At 42.3% G+C, this 18771-nt stretch overlaps 1 protein-coding gene across 3 annotated transcripts in view; it reads right to left on the bottom strand.

Moving 5' to 3' along the window:
- The window catches only part of patj (PATJ crumbs cell polarity complex component), a 214196-nt gene that overhangs the window by 115355 nt on the left and 80070 nt on the right, over positions 1-18771 (bottom strand). For 2 of the 3 annotated variants that reach the window (XM_050055557.1, XM_050055559.1), the window contains exons 22-29: positions 15457-15571; positions 12779-12842; positions 11956-12036; positions 11776-11847; positions 9268-9445; positions 8305-8415; positions 5583-5642; positions 5190-5289 (exon numbers count right to left, since the gene is read on the bottom strand). In XM_050055557.1, coding sequence (XP_049911514.1) covers positions 5190-5289; positions 5583-5642; positions 8305-8415; positions 9268-9445; positions 11776-11847; positions 11956-12036; positions 12779-12842; positions 15457-15571 — 781 coding nt within the window. The remainder of the gene's footprint in view (positions 1-5189; positions 5290-5582; positions 5643-8304; positions 8416-9267; positions 9446-11775; positions 11848-11955; positions 12037-12778; positions 12843-15456; positions 15572-18771) is intronic. The other variant, XM_050055558.1, reaches the window with a different exon arrangement.

Raw genomic sequence — 18771 nt, 5'->3', positions numbered from 1 at the left:
ATGCTAACGTTATTAGCACAAGCCAATGGCATTTTACATTGTATAAATTAGCCTAGCAGCTAGCAGAGATTTCCTCTGCTCATATTTCAGCCAGGATAAATCACACACAGTGTGTGGAGGCTTTATTGTCTTCACAATTTATTGTTTCTTATCTGTGAAATTAAAGGGTCATTCCTGGATATTGGTGACTTTTCTGTCCCCAGGAAATAAATGTTAATATTTTATTTAAAATAAATGAAATATTTATGATGAAAAGCTTTTATTATAGATTGAGGTCTTCTTTTTAAGATTAACACAAAATAATGCATGCAAAATATATTTATTTTAATTTTAATTACCTTTTTTTGGGAACATACACTCATTTTTAAAATGTCCAATGAGACATATTTGCGATATAATTATAAATAAATAGAAATGTTCCTTTATTATTGTATAAATCAAGTTAAAATCTCTCTACTTGTAAATATATATCAATGGAAACGATTGTTATTATTTATCATTTTTATAATTTACTGTGTGTCCTTGAAATCGTGTTCCACCCTGTTAGTTTGTGGTTTTTCACCTTCTAAACAAAAAAACCTACAATTCCCATGAAGCCACATTCAGGAAGTGCGATCACTCTTTTGGCGGGAATTCAAAAGAACAAAGAGAGGTGAGTCCCAACTTTCTGTCTGTCTTTTTTTTTTTTATACAAGTTTTATGATGTTAACCTGTATGTCCTACTCTTAACTTTCCACCCTATCATGCTAAATTGTGAAGAAAGTAAGCAACGTTTTGAAATAATCAAAAACCTGTTTGATATATATACTAAAGTACTGTTTGTGTGCAGAGTTAGCTAGCTATAGATGCTGCCTCACAGAGCTATAGCTAATTTGGTTGACAAAATTCCACCCTGTTAGGTTCCACCCTGTTAGGCATACAAACCTAACATGGTGGAACATGCACCTAACAGGGTGGAAAATCTATTACAAAATGTAAAGACATGCATATTAATGCTGATATATACATATTCAAATGTCTGTTCATTTAAACCGTTCATGTAATTTACCAGTATGTATTAAAGGTTTACACTTTATAACTATAATAAGTTATTCAACATTTATTTGGCTTTACTTGTCATGCCGCAACACAGCCATGATCAATTATCAATTGATCACACCCTCTTGTGTGTAATCAGTATGCATTTAAACAGTAATTGATCAATATTGTGTGGTCTATACAATTTACATGGTAATATAAAGTTAAATTATGTATTTGTTAGGAAATGGCTCCAGCACTAAGTGCAGCAGAGATGCAACGTCGCTACAGAGAAAGGCGAGACGCTGATCCAGAAAGAACAGCAGAGTATCTCAGGAATTTGTTCTACCTCAAATTCAGCCTTGGAGCAGGATTACAGCCAGATATGCCTTGTTTTGTTTGAATTTTGACTCTGCTTTTATTGTCAAGCACTTTGTACTTCGTTTGAAAAGTGCTATATATATAAAATGTATTATTATTATTATTTATAAGTCTTTAATGAATTATTTAATAATAAATGAATGAATGTGTTTTATGTTAATGTGTGTTTAATAAAATCATTGTTGAAACTCACTGAGTCATTGTTGATAATTCCACCCTGTTAGGATCCTTTCCACCCTGTTAGTCACTTTTTTTTTTAAATAACATAACAACTTTGTTAAATATTTTGCATGTTTTTATGTTAATTTGCAGAGCTGAAAGGGATTAACAGCATACACATGTTTTTTGAGCAAATTTGCTATTATTTACCCTTTTGGGTAAATCAGGTACAAAATTGTGATGGTCCTAAACAACGAACACACGTCCTACTTAACAAAATTGTGATGGTCCTAAACAACGAACACACGTCCTACTTAACAATTCTTGTTTCATTATTATTCAAAGAAGAAAACAAACTTATATGATGGAATAAGGGACACATAAGGTGTCACAAAAACTAAGTACTGTTAAATATTTACATAATTAACACTTTGTAGTACCTATGAATATGTCCCTAACAGGGTGGAACTCTCTCACAGTCCATGTCTGAACAATCCACCCATAATTATTATTATTTAAATGCTTAAGCTCCTGAAGGTTAAACATGTCATTTACCTGATATAATGATAAAAACACGAAAAATGTATTCTTTTTTCCACAAAAGTTAGCACATTGAAAAGTCACTAATAGCCAGGAATGACCCTAAAGTAAATCAAAGCTTTGTTTCCACTGAGGGAAATGGTTTCAGCTTACAGAGACAGACAGGAGGTCTGCGTCACTGTGACGTGGAGTTACATCTCTGGGGAGGTGCACGTCAGCCTATGGTGTAGGGTATGGCGTTGATTCAACCAAAGTATAAATCCTGCTTTAAAGGTCCAGTGTAGCAGATTTAGAGGGATTTAGTGGTGTCTCTCAGTGAGGACTGCTGATTGAAGCTTCTCCTGGTTAGAATTCCTTCAGTGTTTATATTTTAAAGACATTTCAAAAATATCAGTGTTTTTCTGACGCTCTCGTCACAGAGGAGCTGCTAACTACAGTGGCCAACGTGAAAACATGAATGTCTCTATCTAGAGCCAGTGTTTGGTTTATTCGTTCTAGGCTACTGTAGAAACATGGTGGCGCAACATGGTGATCTCTGTAGACGATTTCTGCAGATAAACTAACTCCTGCACACTGGAGCTCTCACAATATTGTGAGGCAGACTCTTTATACTCATTTATCTAAATGTTTATTAAATGTTTATTTAAATGTACTAGCATCACTGGAACATTCACAGTATGTTGTAAAAAGGTAACTTTGTAGGATCTGAGGTGAAACAAAAGCAGCAGATGAGATGGATGAAGAGGACAAACATTTTATGAAGAGTAGAAGAAGATGGACCAGACTGCGCTGCTCTCTGACAGGTACAGATAAATCACACTGTAATTGGTTATGGGCTGTGTGTGTGTGTGTGTGTGTGTGTGTGTGTGAGGCTGCAGTAAGTTATTACTAATGAGTTGATTTTAGCCGAAACGCTGCCAGAACCTCCATCACCATTAACCCGCCGCTCATTTATTGCTGAGTTCATCCAGCAGAGAAGAAGAAGCTGCAGTTACAGCCGTCATTTATCAACATAACATCATGACATCAGAGGTGACATGAATCTTCAGAGCTGTGAGCGCCACCGACAGGCCACGGTGGTTGTTACAGCCACAATATAAGCAAACACACCACACACGTACGTGTTCTCACTGATTCATTCCTCAGTCAAACCTTCATACTTTACGTGTCAGATAAAACGCAGTGTAGGAAGTGAAGTGACCGTACAGAGAGCAGTGACCACACAAACACTGGAGACGACTTTAAGGGTCAGAGGGGAATTTCAAACTGCGTCTTGTAAGGTGACCTCGAGCGCTTTGAAAGGTGCCTATAGATAAAATGCATCATTATTATTATTGTTATAATTACTATTGTTACACTGAGTGAGCTGATCAGTCACTGTTTATGTCTTTAATAAGGGTCAGAAGTTGGATGTCAACTGTAAAACAAAGAGGTGACACTGGCTTTATTTCAGTCCGACTGTTTCTCAGCTTTTTTCTCAATTTTAACAAAATTATTTGAAGAAAAAAGCCTTTGCTCTCATGGGACTATTTATTCAAACATGTCATGGAAATCTGTAGCTGAGGTATTTCAATAACTTCAGGGTTAACTCTCAACTCAATACAACAAAACTGGTTCACTTTTTAACCACATAAATCACCATGGTAACTGATGCTGAACAGCTAAACCGCTCCGGAGCAGGTTAAATTCAGACCCAGTGCCCCAGTGCACGCTATTGTGACGGACCCTAAGACATGCTAGTTACTAGTTATGCGCCTAAACTAGCTACCGTTTTATCTTACTGTCACATGATCAAATACAGACTTGACACTGGATAACACCAACATACATATTACCCACAAATCATTGCATACATATATGTGACAAAAACACCAACAGAAATAAGGGTTATTCATTTAATTGCACATTTTTTTGTTGTTTATTTATAGTTTACGTAGAGTAAACATTTTATATTTTATAACATTTTTTATAGATTGCTGCTGGATATTTTACAAGAAACAGGAAAGAAAAACATGATGTGATGGGTTTGTCTTTTCAGAGGCGCAGACAGCAAACGTTTGTCTTTGAACACAGGTGCATTTCTCAAGTAGCAATCTCAGTGACTCACAAGGGCCTGTTTTCAGCCTAACATATAGTTGGAGGGCCCACTGTCTCTATGGGCCCCCTCTCCCCATGAGCACCCTCACCCCACGAGCTCCCTCACACCATGGGCCCCCTCACCCCACGAGCCCCCTCACCCCATGGGCCCCCTCACCCCATGAGCACCCTCACCCCATGAGCACCCTCACCCCATGAGCACCCTCACCCCCATGGGCCCCCTCACCCCATGGGCACCCTCACCCCATGGGCCCCCTCACCCCCATGAGCACCCTCACCCCATGAGCACCCTAACCCCATGGGCACCCTAACCCCATGGGCCCCCTCACCCCATGAGCACCCTCACCCCATGAGCACCCTAACCCCATGGGCACCCTAACCCCATGGGCCCCCTCACCCCATGAGCACCCTCACCCCATGAGCACCCTAACCCCATGGGCACCCTAACCCCATGGGCCCCCTCACCCCATGAGCACCCTCACCCCATGAGCACCCTAACCCCATGGGCACCCTAACCCCATGGGCCCCCTCACCCCATGAGCACCCTCACCCCATGAGCACCCTAACCCCATGGGCACCCTAACCCCATGGGCCCCCTCACCCCATGAGCACCCTCACCCCATGAGCACCCTAACCCCATGGGCACCCTAACCCCATGGGCACCCTAACCCCATGGGCCCCCTCACCCCATGGGCACCCTAACCCCATGGGCCCCCTCACCCCATGAGCACCCTCACCCCATGAGCACCCTAACCCCATGGGCACCCTAACCCCATGGGCACCCTCACCCCATGGGCCCCCTCACCCCATGGGCCCCCTCACCCCACGACCGTTCTGCCTGCACTGTCTATATTTACGCCCCTGATGAGATCACATCCTGTCAGCCCCCCCATGTTGAAGTGCAGGACATTTAAGATGCTTATAGTTTTGACTCCTGACTGTGAAGCTGAGAGCAGACATTTCTACATATTCATATATGTGTGTGTGTTACTGACCTTTGGCCTGCTCCAGGTCCGAGTTCAGCTCCTGCTCTGATTGGTTGGGAGGTCTGTAGGGCGGGGGCTGTCTCATAGGGGGCGGGGCTGCACCTGGTTTCTGCAGAGGTGGAAACAAATAAACTCGGTGACTCTGATGAGTCTCAGCAGTGTGACGGTGCACATACAGAACAGTGAGAGCTGAGAGTGTGTGCTGAGGCTGTGCTGCCCCCTGCTGGACTCTACAGGACTCACAGCTTCATGTCAGACTGTGATGAACGTGAGGATAAAGACAGGAGATGCGCAGAGCTCACAGAGTCGCTGTGGTTTTGATTTTGGAGTGAAAACGTCCAACTTTTACAATTAAATTACGTTAATTAAATTAAAAACGTCAGACGCAGTTCCTGTTCTTACCGGAGACTCAGTCCTCGCTGCGTTGTGTTTATTGTAGCTGGGAGCTGTTAGAGACACAGGCTGAAAAACACACACAGATTGAAAGTCTTCAGTGTGTACAACATTGTGTTTCTAATCTGTGTGTGTGTATGGAGGACAGAAACTGCCAAAACCAAAAATAAATACATGAATAAATGACTTAATAAATAAATTAATAAGCCATTGAACTGAACAAGAATAATTAAAAAAATAAATGAAAGCATTAATTAACTGATAAAATGGGACATAAATTGCTGTATTTATTTTAATTTGCTTCTTTATTTATTTATCTTTGGATTTACTTTCTTTTTTTTACTTTTCTTTTTTTATATAAATTTATTTCTGAATTTATTTCTAATTAATTCAAAATTATTTATAATTAACTTATTATTTTTGGTCAGTTTAATGGTTCTTTAATTTATGAATCAAGACTCTTTTTTTAAATTTATTTTAGCAGCGTCCGTCCTCCACATATGCTGTGTGTGTGTGTGTGTGTGTGTGTGTGTGTGTGTGTGTGTGTGTGTGTGTAATAAGCCCCATTCAGACTGGATTCTGTCTGTAGGAGAGATGATGTGATTCTGACATCACCTGCATTGGTCAGTGATATTTACAGTGATAATTACAGCCACAATCAGGCATAGTGACGTCACTCAAGTAATGTAAATGAGTAGAGAAGGACTTTTTTAAGGAACTAGTACTTTCTATATTGCTTTTTTAAACTGTACTTCTACTCGTTACTCAAGTATTTTTTGAGCCAGTAATCGACTTTTTAATTTGCTTCATTTGCCATTTAGACCTTTGTTACAAGTGGCCTTAACGCGCAGCCTTCAGCAACAATCCCTGACCACATCGGTCCACACGTTTCATACCAAAATCGAACTAGAATCCCCGCCCCCTGTGGTTCTGTTGGCTTCATCACACCATGACCTCCAGCATGACCTGGGGCGGTTTGCAGCTGAGTGTGAAGCGGTTGGGATGAGAGTCAGCACCTCCAAATCTGAGGTCATGGTTCTCTGCCGGAAACCTGTGCAGTGCCTCCTCTGGGTTGGGAGAGAGTCACTGCCCCAAGAGAAGGAGTTCAAGTATCTCAGGGTCTTGTTCACGAGTGAGGGTAGAGTGGAGCGTGACATGGATCAGCAGATACGCCACTGTCATGGTGGAGAGGGAGCTGAGCCAGATGGTAAAGCTTTCCATTTACTGGTCCATCTCCATCCCAACCCTCACCTATGGTCATGAGCTCTGGGTAGTGACTGAAACAATGAGGTCACAGATACAAGTGGCCAAAATGAGTTTCCTCTGTAGGGTGTCTCTGTGGTTTGGAGTTCAGTTTCTCTCCTGCGTCCTGTTTTAACTTCAGATATCTGCTTCGTTTTACTGTTTCAAGAAGTTGCTTCTCAAAAACTCAACATTTCCTTATTTTGCTGCTTCACAATCTAAGTTTTTACATCACAAAATTACAGGGAACTTTTACTGTGAAGAATCTACAGGAAATTTAATGTGTTCATCAGTGAACTTTGTTAGCGTCTTTTCTTTAATAAAAACAAGTCTAATACTGAAGCACGGAGGAAGAGTAAAATCAGAAACGGCCACAGTGAGATGATGATGATGAAGATGATGAAGGGCTGCAGACAACAGGCTCTTACTGCACCTCTGCAAACAGCTCACCTCTGACAGGTAAACTTCTTTTACCTGCCCTGCTGTGGAAAAACACATGCAGCAACAATAACAGGGGACTGTAGCTGTAGATCAGCCCGCTGCTTTTAAATGTCATCACACCTTCAGCAGGTAGCCCTGTTGTAATGGAAATGTTAATCCCTGCCTTGCTGGGCTGACGGGCTGAACCAAACCAAACCAAACCAAACCAAACCAAACCAAACCAAACCAGCACATAACTGTCGATAAGGTGTATCAGATCTGCAGCCTCTTTCTCCTCTGATTTCTAGGTGGATTTGAAGATGTTTATTCAGCATGAACATGAGAGGTAATGAGAAGTCACACTGAGTGTAGTCTGAGTGGGCGGAAGTTCGCTGCATAGATCAGCCTCTCATTGGGCGGAACGAGCCACCCGCTGAAGTCCCGCCCTACCACCTCCGGTTGTGTAGCAGGTTTCAACTGTTTTCAACACGTCCTTTACTAACTTTTGCGGTGTTTGATCTTGCGGGGATGTAGCCATTTTTCTGCCATGGTTTGCGTCCTGTAGGTGATATTTTTGTGGGCGTGTTACACCAAAACCTGTTTCCCCCCGGCAATATTTTTGCAAGCGCACCGTTGCTGTGGTACCGCCCAGAACGATTGTGATTGGTTGAAAGAAATACAAGCAGCCGGGGCGTTTTAAAGTGAGAGTCGGCCCAGCGAGACCTTTCTCAAGAAAAGAAAGGTCTGGTGAGCGAAACTACACTGAGTGAGATCAACACGGGTTTCATGTCTGTGTGTTCCCGTTTTACTGAGTTATGGGGAACTGAAGGAGGGAGAGCTTTCACTTATGATTCACCTCCAGCAGCGTCTCTGCCTCCTGGTTAACTCACCGGCGCCCCCTGTGGAGGCTTCTATTAGTCTCCTTTGTCTCCTGTCAAAGTTACATTAAAGAAGAGTTCAGCTAAGATTTTATCCTCCACCTCCTCCTGTAATACTCATCCTGTCTGAATGAGGCTTTACTCTGCGTGTGTGTGTGTGTGTGTGTGTGTGTGTGTGTGTGTGTGTGTACCCGTGGAGTAGCTGACAGGCTCTGGACGATGAAGACGACGGGGCTCGGAGCTGATTTGATGGCATTGACGGCCTCTTCGTGACTGGCTGCTCGTAGGTCAACACCTGACACCTTCTCACACACACACACACACACACACACACACACACACACACACACACACACACACACATTAGACAATGTAGAGAAATGAAGCCGTCAGTTTAATACATGTTGCTGCTGTAACAATGACTGAAGTGAGATGAACAGACTGAAAACTTTTACTTATTAGATACAAACAGATGTTTTGATCCAATCAGACAAAGTGTTTCCTTAATTTTCAGTTGAAAAAAGGAAATCCATCACATTATATTATATATAGCATTGTGCAAAACATTTCAACTAAAAGCATAGTGACCTAAGTATCGTGATAATATTGTATGGGCGGCCTCATCATTCCTACGCCCTACTATAACTCAGCTTATATCATGTTTCTCCTCTGAAGGATCTTTTATAGTGATGATCTAATTTGTTATTTAGCCGCAAAACAAGTTTTTAAATCTATTATTTCAGAATTAAGAGCAGATTTCAGACCATGATGCTGTGAACTGGTGGAAAGGATCTGTGAAACACGGCATAGATGTGAGTGTGTGGAAATCTTTTCCACCAGTTTGGACTCATTGATGTTTCCGGTGTTTCCAGCACCTTGCTAATCTTGGGAGCGGTGGCTGTCCTGCATCATCACACAATAATGCTGCAAAAGTTCTTTGGTTGAGTCAAATTCCAACTTGCTGCTGCTCAGTGAATATAAACACATCATGGTTCTGTCTAAAGATAAATAACAACAGTAACTAAGAGAAGTTCATTTCTTCTCTTCATCTGCTTGATCTCAAGCACACTGTGTGTCAGAGTATGATCCTACAGACTGAGGAGCACATGCATGTAGTGTGGCTGTAAACCAGGTATTAGACAGAGCCCTCCTACCTCCAGGATCTTGTCTCCAGTCTTCAGACACTGTGTTTTGGCAGCAGGACTGTTCTGTAGAACCTGTTTGATGAAGATTCCCTTCAGTTCCTCTCCGTTCCTCAGACGCTTGATGACGTGATGACCTCCCACGATGCTCAGACCCAATGACTGGCCCTCCTCAGGCCACACCTCCACCCTGCAGGGCAGAAAGACTCTTATTTACCCCCCTTTATATACTCTACACCCCCGGATGGTCACAGAGGTTCAAAGAGACACCAAACAGGGACAGACTAACATTAATAACCCTTCATATGTCGGACACACAAGGACGAATATTTCCGGTGCTCAGGTTTACATCTGGATTCCATCGAGCACAGCTGTGGTGCGGTCCGGCTATGAAGCGTCTTTGTTTTGTCCTCCACACGGCGTCACGCCACACAGGGAGCGTTTTACCGGCCTGATGTTGTAGACTTTCAAATTTTTCATTTTTTCTTTTACTCTATCTGCTGAGGAGACTCAGGTGTTTTGGAGCACAGGGGACACTCCTGAGGACCTTCTTTAACACTGTGGTGGCAGCCATGTTCTATGGAGTGGTTCGGTGGGGGAGCAGCGTCTCAACAGTCGACAGGAAGAGACTCAACAGACTGATAACGAAGGCCAGCTCTGTTCTGGGACGCTCCCTCCACCCTGGTGGAGGTGGTGGGAGAAAGGAGAATGATAGCCAAGCTATCATCCCGTATGAACAACATGTCCTGTATGGGCTGGGACTGCAGTCGCCACCTATGTCATGTTTATATTTACATGTATGTTTACAGGGTGTTTATTCTGATTGACCTGATGCTGCCGCTCCACTTCCTGCCCAGCTCAATCTGCTCTGTTGAACTGCGTCACGACTCCGTCAAAAATAGACGAGACACGTACCTGCTCCTTTAAAAAACAAAATGGATGCTAATATTTTTTCTCTCTGCTGTCAGTGTAACTCTGAATCTGGAAGCTGCGTTCACTGTTCTTAACTTTGTGTGATGCTACAAAGCTGTTGGTCTGATATTGTGGATGAGTCAAATAGACTCGGACCCCAAGTGCTTCTTACTGGGCGTCCCAGATGGTCATATTACAAATATCAAACATAAGAGACTCTTTAATCTTTTGACTTTTGCTGCCAGGAAAGATATTCTACTCTTTCGGACCAAAGATGGTCCAACAAAAGAAGTCTTGGCACAATCTTATAATGCAGTGTGTTCCCAATGAGTACATCTCTTACACACTTCGCTCCTCAGTGGAGGCTTTTTATAAAGTCTGAGGCCCTTATTTAAAGTACACTGGACCTACACTGTCATCCTCCATATTACAGGGGTGTCCTACATCGGCTCAGCCAGTCTCTGTACGTTGCCTGTAACTCAGTCGTCTGGTAACCTTGCCATTTGTCTGTAAAGCAGATTTGTTTGTTTGTTTGCTGCTGTAGACTAGACTAGACCCGTATTTTTAACAGACGTGGTGGAGAGCCGCCTCTGAAACACACTGAGACGGTCTGGTGGAATCACAGGTATCGTCTAGAGCTCCTGTGATCACCTCCAGCGGCCTTGTTTCATCCATGCTGCAACCGAGGCCGAAAAATGAAGCCAAAACCTTCCGTTCCTCTAATGACCACTTGAGGCTGGATCCAAGAGCAAGTCAGTCCCCACAGACCTCCATGTTAGCATGTAGAAATAAACATGTTTACAGCCTGTTTTGGTCTCTACAGCTGATTTCAACATTCATGACAACTGTACAGGGCTGAATCTTTATATAACTCAAATGTTTACATTTTATTAAGCCTTACAGTTACACAAAATTAAGGGCGGGGCCTCTTTGAGTGACAGGCTGTCTGCTGACAGTGTCCTCGGCTTCTTCACAGCTCCACCCTCTCACCCAAATACGGTCACTTCTGGCTCCAAAAGATGGTGACGACCGAAATGCCGAACTTGACGTTAGTGACATCACTGTAGCTACGTCCAAAACTTTATACAGTCTATGGTCGCAGCCAGAACGCGCCACAGCTGTGCACATGGAGTTCAGGAGCTCGGCTCAGAAAGAGTTCTGCAGGTGACTCTGAGCTTCTGAGTAAAAAAGCATTGTGGTAATGACAGACTGGAAGGTCCCTTTAAGGCCCAATGTCCTCAAACACCTGCTGGATTTCTCCCTCAAAAGGTCACCAAGCTGTTCGGCTTTGCTGTAAAGATGAGCCTCGGCGAGTTGACTCATGACACAACTGAAAATTTGAGATGTTCTGACATCAAAAACATTCAAGTAAACACCTCTCTTTCCATCCATCCATCCATCCATCCATCCATCCATTTGGCTGCAAACTAGGTGAGTGGTTCTCCTGAACGATCAGACAACATTCAGGCTTCTAAACAACTAAAATGCCCCAAAGTTAGCCGTACATCCTGTTTGGTGGTGTCTTTGAAGGTGTTAGAAAATCAAACTGAGGATTCGTTGGCTGCGTGTGCGTGTGCGTGTGCGTGTGTGTGTGTCTGTGTGTGTTACCTGCGGGGGGGTCCCCAGTGACTGAAGGCAGGAGTTTCCTCTCCCTCCCCGTCCTCTCTTTCAGGAAGATCACTGTAAACAAACACACACACACACACACACACACACACACACACAGAATGAGCTCGAGGTTTCTGCAGCCCTCGTTTTAACAGGCTGCAGGTGAAGCTCGTCTCCTACCTGTGGCCTCCTCTGATTGGTAGAGATGCTCCTCCCTGGCTCCGCCTCTTACGTCTCGCTGTGTCAATCATCCTGACAGACCTCCACAGAAAGAGAACAATAAAAACATCAAGTCATCATCAAGTTCTACTCCTCAGAGTCACCGAAATACAACCGATTATTTTTATTTTATTATTGTATTATTTCATCAGATTACTGTTCAAACTCCTTCAGATAAACTGTGCAGTCATAAAACTACAGTAAAAAAAATGAAAAAACACAACTATCAAGAAAATAAATACAAATGTCGTTTCTTTCAGTATCAAGACTTTGTTAAAAATGTGAAGAAAATATAATATAAAAAATTAAAAATAAAGACAAAACCGGCTGATGCTTGTTGAACGCAGTCTGACACACTTACAGCATGTTGTGTGTAGCAGTGCACACCAGTACACACCAGTTAACACCAGTATACAGTGACAAATGTAACCAGCAGATGGCGACACAGGACTGTGAAACAATGACAGTGGCGATGGAGAGGAGGAGGTGATGGAGGAGTAAGAGAAGGTGACAGAGAGGAAAGAGGAAAAGAAGAAAGAAAGAGGAGGAAAAGGAGGTGATCAGTGCAAGTTACGGGAGATCAAAGAAATAAAGGGGAGAAAGAGGAGGAGGAGATGGAGGAGTTAGGGTAGGTGACAGAGAGGAGGGGAGAAAGGGAGAAAAGGAGAAAAGAGAGGAGGTGATGGATGAAAGTTAAAGGAGATGACAAATAAAGAGGTGAAAGACGAGGAGGTGATGGAGGAGATAGGGCAGACAAAAAGGAGAAAGAGGAGGAGGTACTGACTCTGTGTCGGTGTCTGTCAGAGTGAGCTCGGAGTCAGCTTCACTGTCTCTGGAGTCTGGAATACCTGCACGCAAAAACAAACAAACAAACAAACAAACACAGGAAGTTAGTAAAGTCAGATGCACATCGATCCCGCAGCAAAGTTTCAAACCAAACTTGATGTAAATTCAAACCAAATTCACACAAAGTCTTTAAAATCAGACTAAACTGAAGTTTTGTTTTTGTGTAAACATGAGTTTCATATGTAAACAGCTGGGCAGAGCCATTAAAGCACCACAGAAGAAGAAGAAGAGGTGATTCAAAGAGCTCCAGTCAAAGCTCGAGCGGTGGGAATCATGTGGAAGAAACATGATGGAAATGTTTCATGGATTAAAGTGAGGAAGGTTCCGGTCTCCTCATCGCTCCACACACACCTCATGTTTTCAGCTCGTCATGCTTCATGTTCGTCATCATGTATTCACTCAGTCACACAGATAGTGTTTCACCTCTGACAGGAAACTCTGGTTGTTCACGTTCCAGACTTCAATCACACAGGAAGAGTTTCAGCAGCTGGAGGCGACTTTTTTTTAAACGTTTTTAAAGAACAAAAAACTTCAACTCAGAGCAGAAAAGAGCCCCACGTCATCTCCGCTTTTTCCCCATTGTCCAATGGGATGATTTGAGAGGCGGGGCTTCTGTGGTGGTCATGACAACAAGTTTACAGTTGGTAAACAATGGAGGAGAAACTGGTGGTAGTGGTTGCTGGATACCCAGAGCTATACGACTTTACAAAGCACAGTTAGCACCATCTCAATAGAAAACAGCAGATAAGTGCAGTACTGTAAACGTCCATGATGGAGGAGAAGCTCCTGGACCAACTGGTGGTACTCCCCATGATCCAGCCTCTTTTTTAGGGTCTCATGTACCCACACAGATCTCTGTTTATCTGTGCCCAACAAACTATCTGCTGACAGCCTCTCAAGTACCCTCTGCCTCAACATTTTAGGTACTACGTACTGAATACTGTCAGATAAATAACAATAAATAAATAGATTGGTTACGTGGGCAGGTTGGTCTTGGGGCAGTATTTGGAGGTGCTGACCGCTTCACACTCGGCAGCAAACCGCCCCAGGTCATGCTGGAGGTCACACTGCGATGAAGCCAACAGAACCACATCATCTGCAAAAAGCAGAGACGCAATTCTGAGGTCCCCAAACCAGACCCCCTCCCCTCCTCTGCTGCACCTCGAGATCCTGTCCATGAATGTTACAAACAGAATCAGAGACAAGGGACAACCCTTGAGGAGGCCAACACCCACTGAGAACGTGTTTGACTTCGTCCCAAGTATGTGGACACAGCTCTCACTTTGGGTAAACAAGGAGCAGATGGCTTGTAGCAGCGACCCCGGAAACAGTATTCCTACATTACCCCCTACAAGAATTCCTGTGGGTCGTGGATGTGAGCCTTCTCCAAGTCCACAAAGCACATGTAGACTGGATGGGCAAACTCCCATGACCCCTCCAGCAGCTCTGCACGGGTAAAGAGCTGGTCTGGTCGGGATCAGCATTGCTCCTCCTGACTCCGAGGTTCAACAATCTAAGTAAACTTCCCCAGAGAGGCTGAGCAGTGTGATACCACGATAAATGGAGCACACCCTGCAGAAGGCAAAGCTTCCGATTTCCTGGTCCGTCTACATCTCGACCCTCAACTATGCTCATCAATTGTGGATAATGACTGAAAGAATGAGACTGCTCCTCTGTGGCGTGTCTGGGCTCAGCCTTAGAGATAGGATGAGGGGCTCAGACATCCGGTTCAGGCATCAGATCAGGATCCTCCTGGGCGCCTCCTGTTAGAGGTGTTCTGGGCACGTCCCACTGGTAGGAGGCCCCGGGGCAGACCCAGAACACACTAAAGGGACTATATATATCTCATCTGGCCTGGGAACGCCTCGGGATCCTCCAGGAGGAGCTGAGATGCGTTGCTGGGGAGAGGGACGTCTGGGGTGTTTAGCTTGGCCTGCTGCCCCAATGATCCGGCCTCGGATAAGCGGATAAAAATGGATGGATGGAAAATAAACTTAATTTATATGTCGCCTTTCATACAAGAAATGCAGCACAAGGTGCTTTACAGTAAGGGCATTAAAACACTGAGTGTTTCATATGGAAAGAAAATGAAAATAAAACAGACAAACATGAAAACCTCAAACCTCTCACAAAAAAATCATGACATCGTAAAATCATAGATTTTTAAAACTATAAATCTTAAAGTCAATTAAGATTAAACAGTTTAGTCAGTTAAAAGAGTTGCAGCAGCGTGAAGTGTTAAAACAAATAGTTTCAGACTGTACGAGGACGTCAGAGCGAGTTAAAGTCTAAAGTGAACAGATGCGTTTTTAGCTTTCTGTTAAAAATATTTAGCGAGCAGCTTCTCTGATATCTGTAGGGAGTGTGTTCACAGCTTTGAGGCGTCACTGACGACGGCTTCATCCCTGATCTTCTTCCAATAAGCCAGCAGCAGATGATCGCAGTGCTCTTGAAGGCAGATATGTATAAACACATATATACTATCATAACAGTTTTTGAAATGCGTTGTTCATTTGTGGACTTAAAAATCACACGAATCTTTAAATAATATCACCCTCCCCCCGGTGCTCTCTGAGTTTAAAAGGCAATAATAAAGATTCAGGTTCTGTTTCTCACCCAGAATCAGGTTTCCTAAAGACACGATGCTTTCACGGTCTGATCTCTGCAGGTCGTCGTCCTCCTCCTTCTCTTCTCTCCCTCTGAGCTCCTCCTGCTTCTCTCTGCTCCGAGTCTGAGGGCAGAAATCAGTCAAACAATAACTAAAACTTACTGAAAATGTCACATTAACCTGCACTAACAGAGGGTTTAAAGCTGCACGTCGAGGATGGAGATGTGCATGAAAACACTGATGCACAAATACTGTAACTTTTAACATAAAGGCAAAATAAGTCAAGTCAAATCATACACACCACGATTCATCTGGTTAAAACAGCGTTGTTCTCACTCACTAATTAAATCACCACGAGGGGTGTGAAATAAAAACAATACAGCATAGTATCAAGAGATTTTGCATGGCAATGTTTCAACAGACGAACGGCAAGTATATCAAAACACGAATAAAACATTTTGTAGTCTCAGAATAATAACATCAATTTTGTTTTTCAGTCCACTAGATAGATTTTGCTGCAATAAAAATAAAGTGTCACAAAACACCTGGAACATCAAAGAAAAACAAGAATTAGAATTAATTACTGTAACTGAAGATAATTTATGGGAAGATCTTTGCGTCAACTGTCATAAAGGAACCAACGGTCAGTTACAGCGAGAGTTTGATTGGAAAATAACAATCAGATATTTCAATGCTCCCCTCATCATTGTCATATATGAAAGAAACCTCAGAAGCATTGTGTTGATGAAATTGTGGAAAAACTGGGGATCACACGCACATGTTTTGGGAATGCCCAATGATTCAAGGGTTCTGGGGAAGCGTTAGAAAAGAAATTGACAAAATTATGGAGGTAGACCCAAAAAATATTTTTGTTAAGAGTTGTACCTAAAGACTGATACAGCACAGATCAGAGGTTCCTACTCAGGATAATCTCACTGATTGCCAAGAAGATAATGACAGTGAACTGGAAAGACGCAGAATCACCAACTATAACCGAGTGGACACAGAGACTCCACACGATGGAACGAATGACGGCATGTCTGAAACTGAAAATGGACTCAAGTTACACGATATCTGGGGATCTCATCGAATAGAATGGGTTGTTGTCATTTATTTATCGGCAGTCCCTTCACCAGCTGTACAAAGACATCCTAGAAAAATCAAAAACAACAATAAAATAGATTGTACTATGATGGAATATCACTCAACATACCATCGCTGTGTTCCTCCGTCACTGAACCTGCTCCGTTGGAAATCCAACTCCCCTTTGTAATTCTTAGTTTCATGTTTATTTAACTACATTTTTAAAAATGTATTATTTATTCAATTATTTTTTTTCCATTATTATAGACTTAAGAATATTGTTGACCTCTTATGGTTTTACTTTGCTTTTAAACCTGTATTAATTTATAAAATTAATAAATAAAAAGATTAAAAAAAAGAGAGAAAGAAATTAAAGTGAAATGAATAGTTTGAAAACTTTTTTTTTTTAAGATGAAACAGATGTTGACAAAGTTTGTTTTAGGGACATAATCAGCTGTTAAAAATGGTGATAAATAGCAGTATTGCAAAACATTTAAAATCCAAATAATATTGACTTAAGTATTGTGATGATATCACATGGTGGGGCCTCTGTTTATAACCACCCCTAACCTCAACTGCCCCGTTTTTCGAATGCCGTTTATTTATCGTCACTGAAACAATGAAACTGAAACGTTTCCTGCAAATGTGTCAAATTAAGATTCAGCCAGGAAAAGTTCCTGAGCTCCTGAGAAAATTGTTAACCATTGTTAACCACTGTTCAACATCTATATGCTCCCTCTTGCTCAGATTATGGAATATCATAACATCTCCTACCATACTTATGCAGATGACACACAACTTTACATAACAGTGTCACCAGATGACTACAGTCCCCTACATCTGCTAAATAAGTGCATTGACGAAACCAACACGTGGATGTGCCAGAATTTTCTACAACTAAACACAGACAAAACTGAGATAGTTGTTTTTGGCCCCAAAGAACAAAGATCAATAGTCAGTGCTCACCTTGACGCCATGACACTAAAACCTACAAATCAAGCCAGAAATCTTGGTGTAGTTCTGGACTCAGACCTAAATTTCAATAGTCACATTAAGACAATTACTAAATCAGCCTACTACCACCTTAAAAACATAGCAAGAATAAAAGAATTTCTGTCTAAACAAGATACAGAAAAACTTGTTCATGCTTTCATTTTCAGCAGGCTGGACTATTGTAACGGTGTCTTCACAGGCCTGAGTAAAAAATCAATCAGACAACTGCAGCTCGTCCAGAACGCTGCTGCCAGAGTCCTCACCAACACCAAGAGAGTGGAGCACATTACACCAGTGCTTAAGTCACTGCACTGGCTTCCTGTGTGTCAAAGGATAGACTTTAAAATCTTGTTACTTGTCTATAAAGCACTAAATGGTCTCGGGCCTAAATACATCTCTGATATACTTGTACGTTATGAAGCATCCAGACCCCTCAGATCATCTGGAACAGGTTTACTCAGTGTTCCCAGGATCAAAACCAAACAAGGTGAAGCAGCCTTTAGTTTCTATGCTCCCCGCCTGTGGAACAAACTTCCAGAATATCTGAGGTCGGCTGAAACTGTCAACTCATTTAAATCAGGGCTTAAAACATTACTATTTACTGCAGCTTACCAGTGAACTAGATATGTAACTTATTGTTAGGATAATCTGTAGCTATTGTTTTTATATTTGTCTGCTGTTGCTTTTGCTTTATGTTTGCTTTTTAAATGCATTTTCTGCACTGTTTTTAACTATTTATTGTCTTGCTTTTAGCTTTTGTTTTTAATGATCTATTGTTCCTTTAATGTTTTATTTTAATGTATTTCTCTTGTAAAGCACATTGAATTGCCTTGTGTATGAATGGTGCTATATAAATAACATTGCCTTGCCTTGCCTTGTAAAATCATGATAGACCCATATACAGAAAACCAGAGCAAAGAGAAAACAAAAACAGTTTAAATCAGTGGTTTCCATCTGGTGCAGCCGCGGGGTCCAGATCCTCAGTCACAGTTTAATATATTCAGCGTCACACCTGCGGTCGGCCATGTTGCTGAGGTAGTTTGCTGTCTCTGTCAAGTAGCTGTCCGTTAGTCACTCACTCTACAGCAGGAAACAGCACTCCAAAATAAACGTGTGTTTTTTACAAACTTGACACGTTCGCAAGTCACTTACGGTCCATTCAAATTGGACCCGCGACCCACCAGTTGGGAACCACTGGATTAAATAATACAAAATGCACAAATTAGATCCAAATATTAAAGGTCCAG

The sequence above is a fragment of the Epinephelus moara genome, chromosome 10 (assembly GCF_006386435.1).
Source record: "Epinephelus moara isolate mb chromosome 10, YSFRI_EMoa_1.0, whole genome shotgun sequence".
Lineage (NCBI taxonomy): Eukaryota > Metazoa > Chordata > Actinopteri > Perciformes > Serranidae > Epinephelus > Epinephelus moara.
The sequence above is the reverse complement of the archived record's forward strand: the minus strand, read 5'-3'. Positions and strand labels throughout refer to the sequence as shown.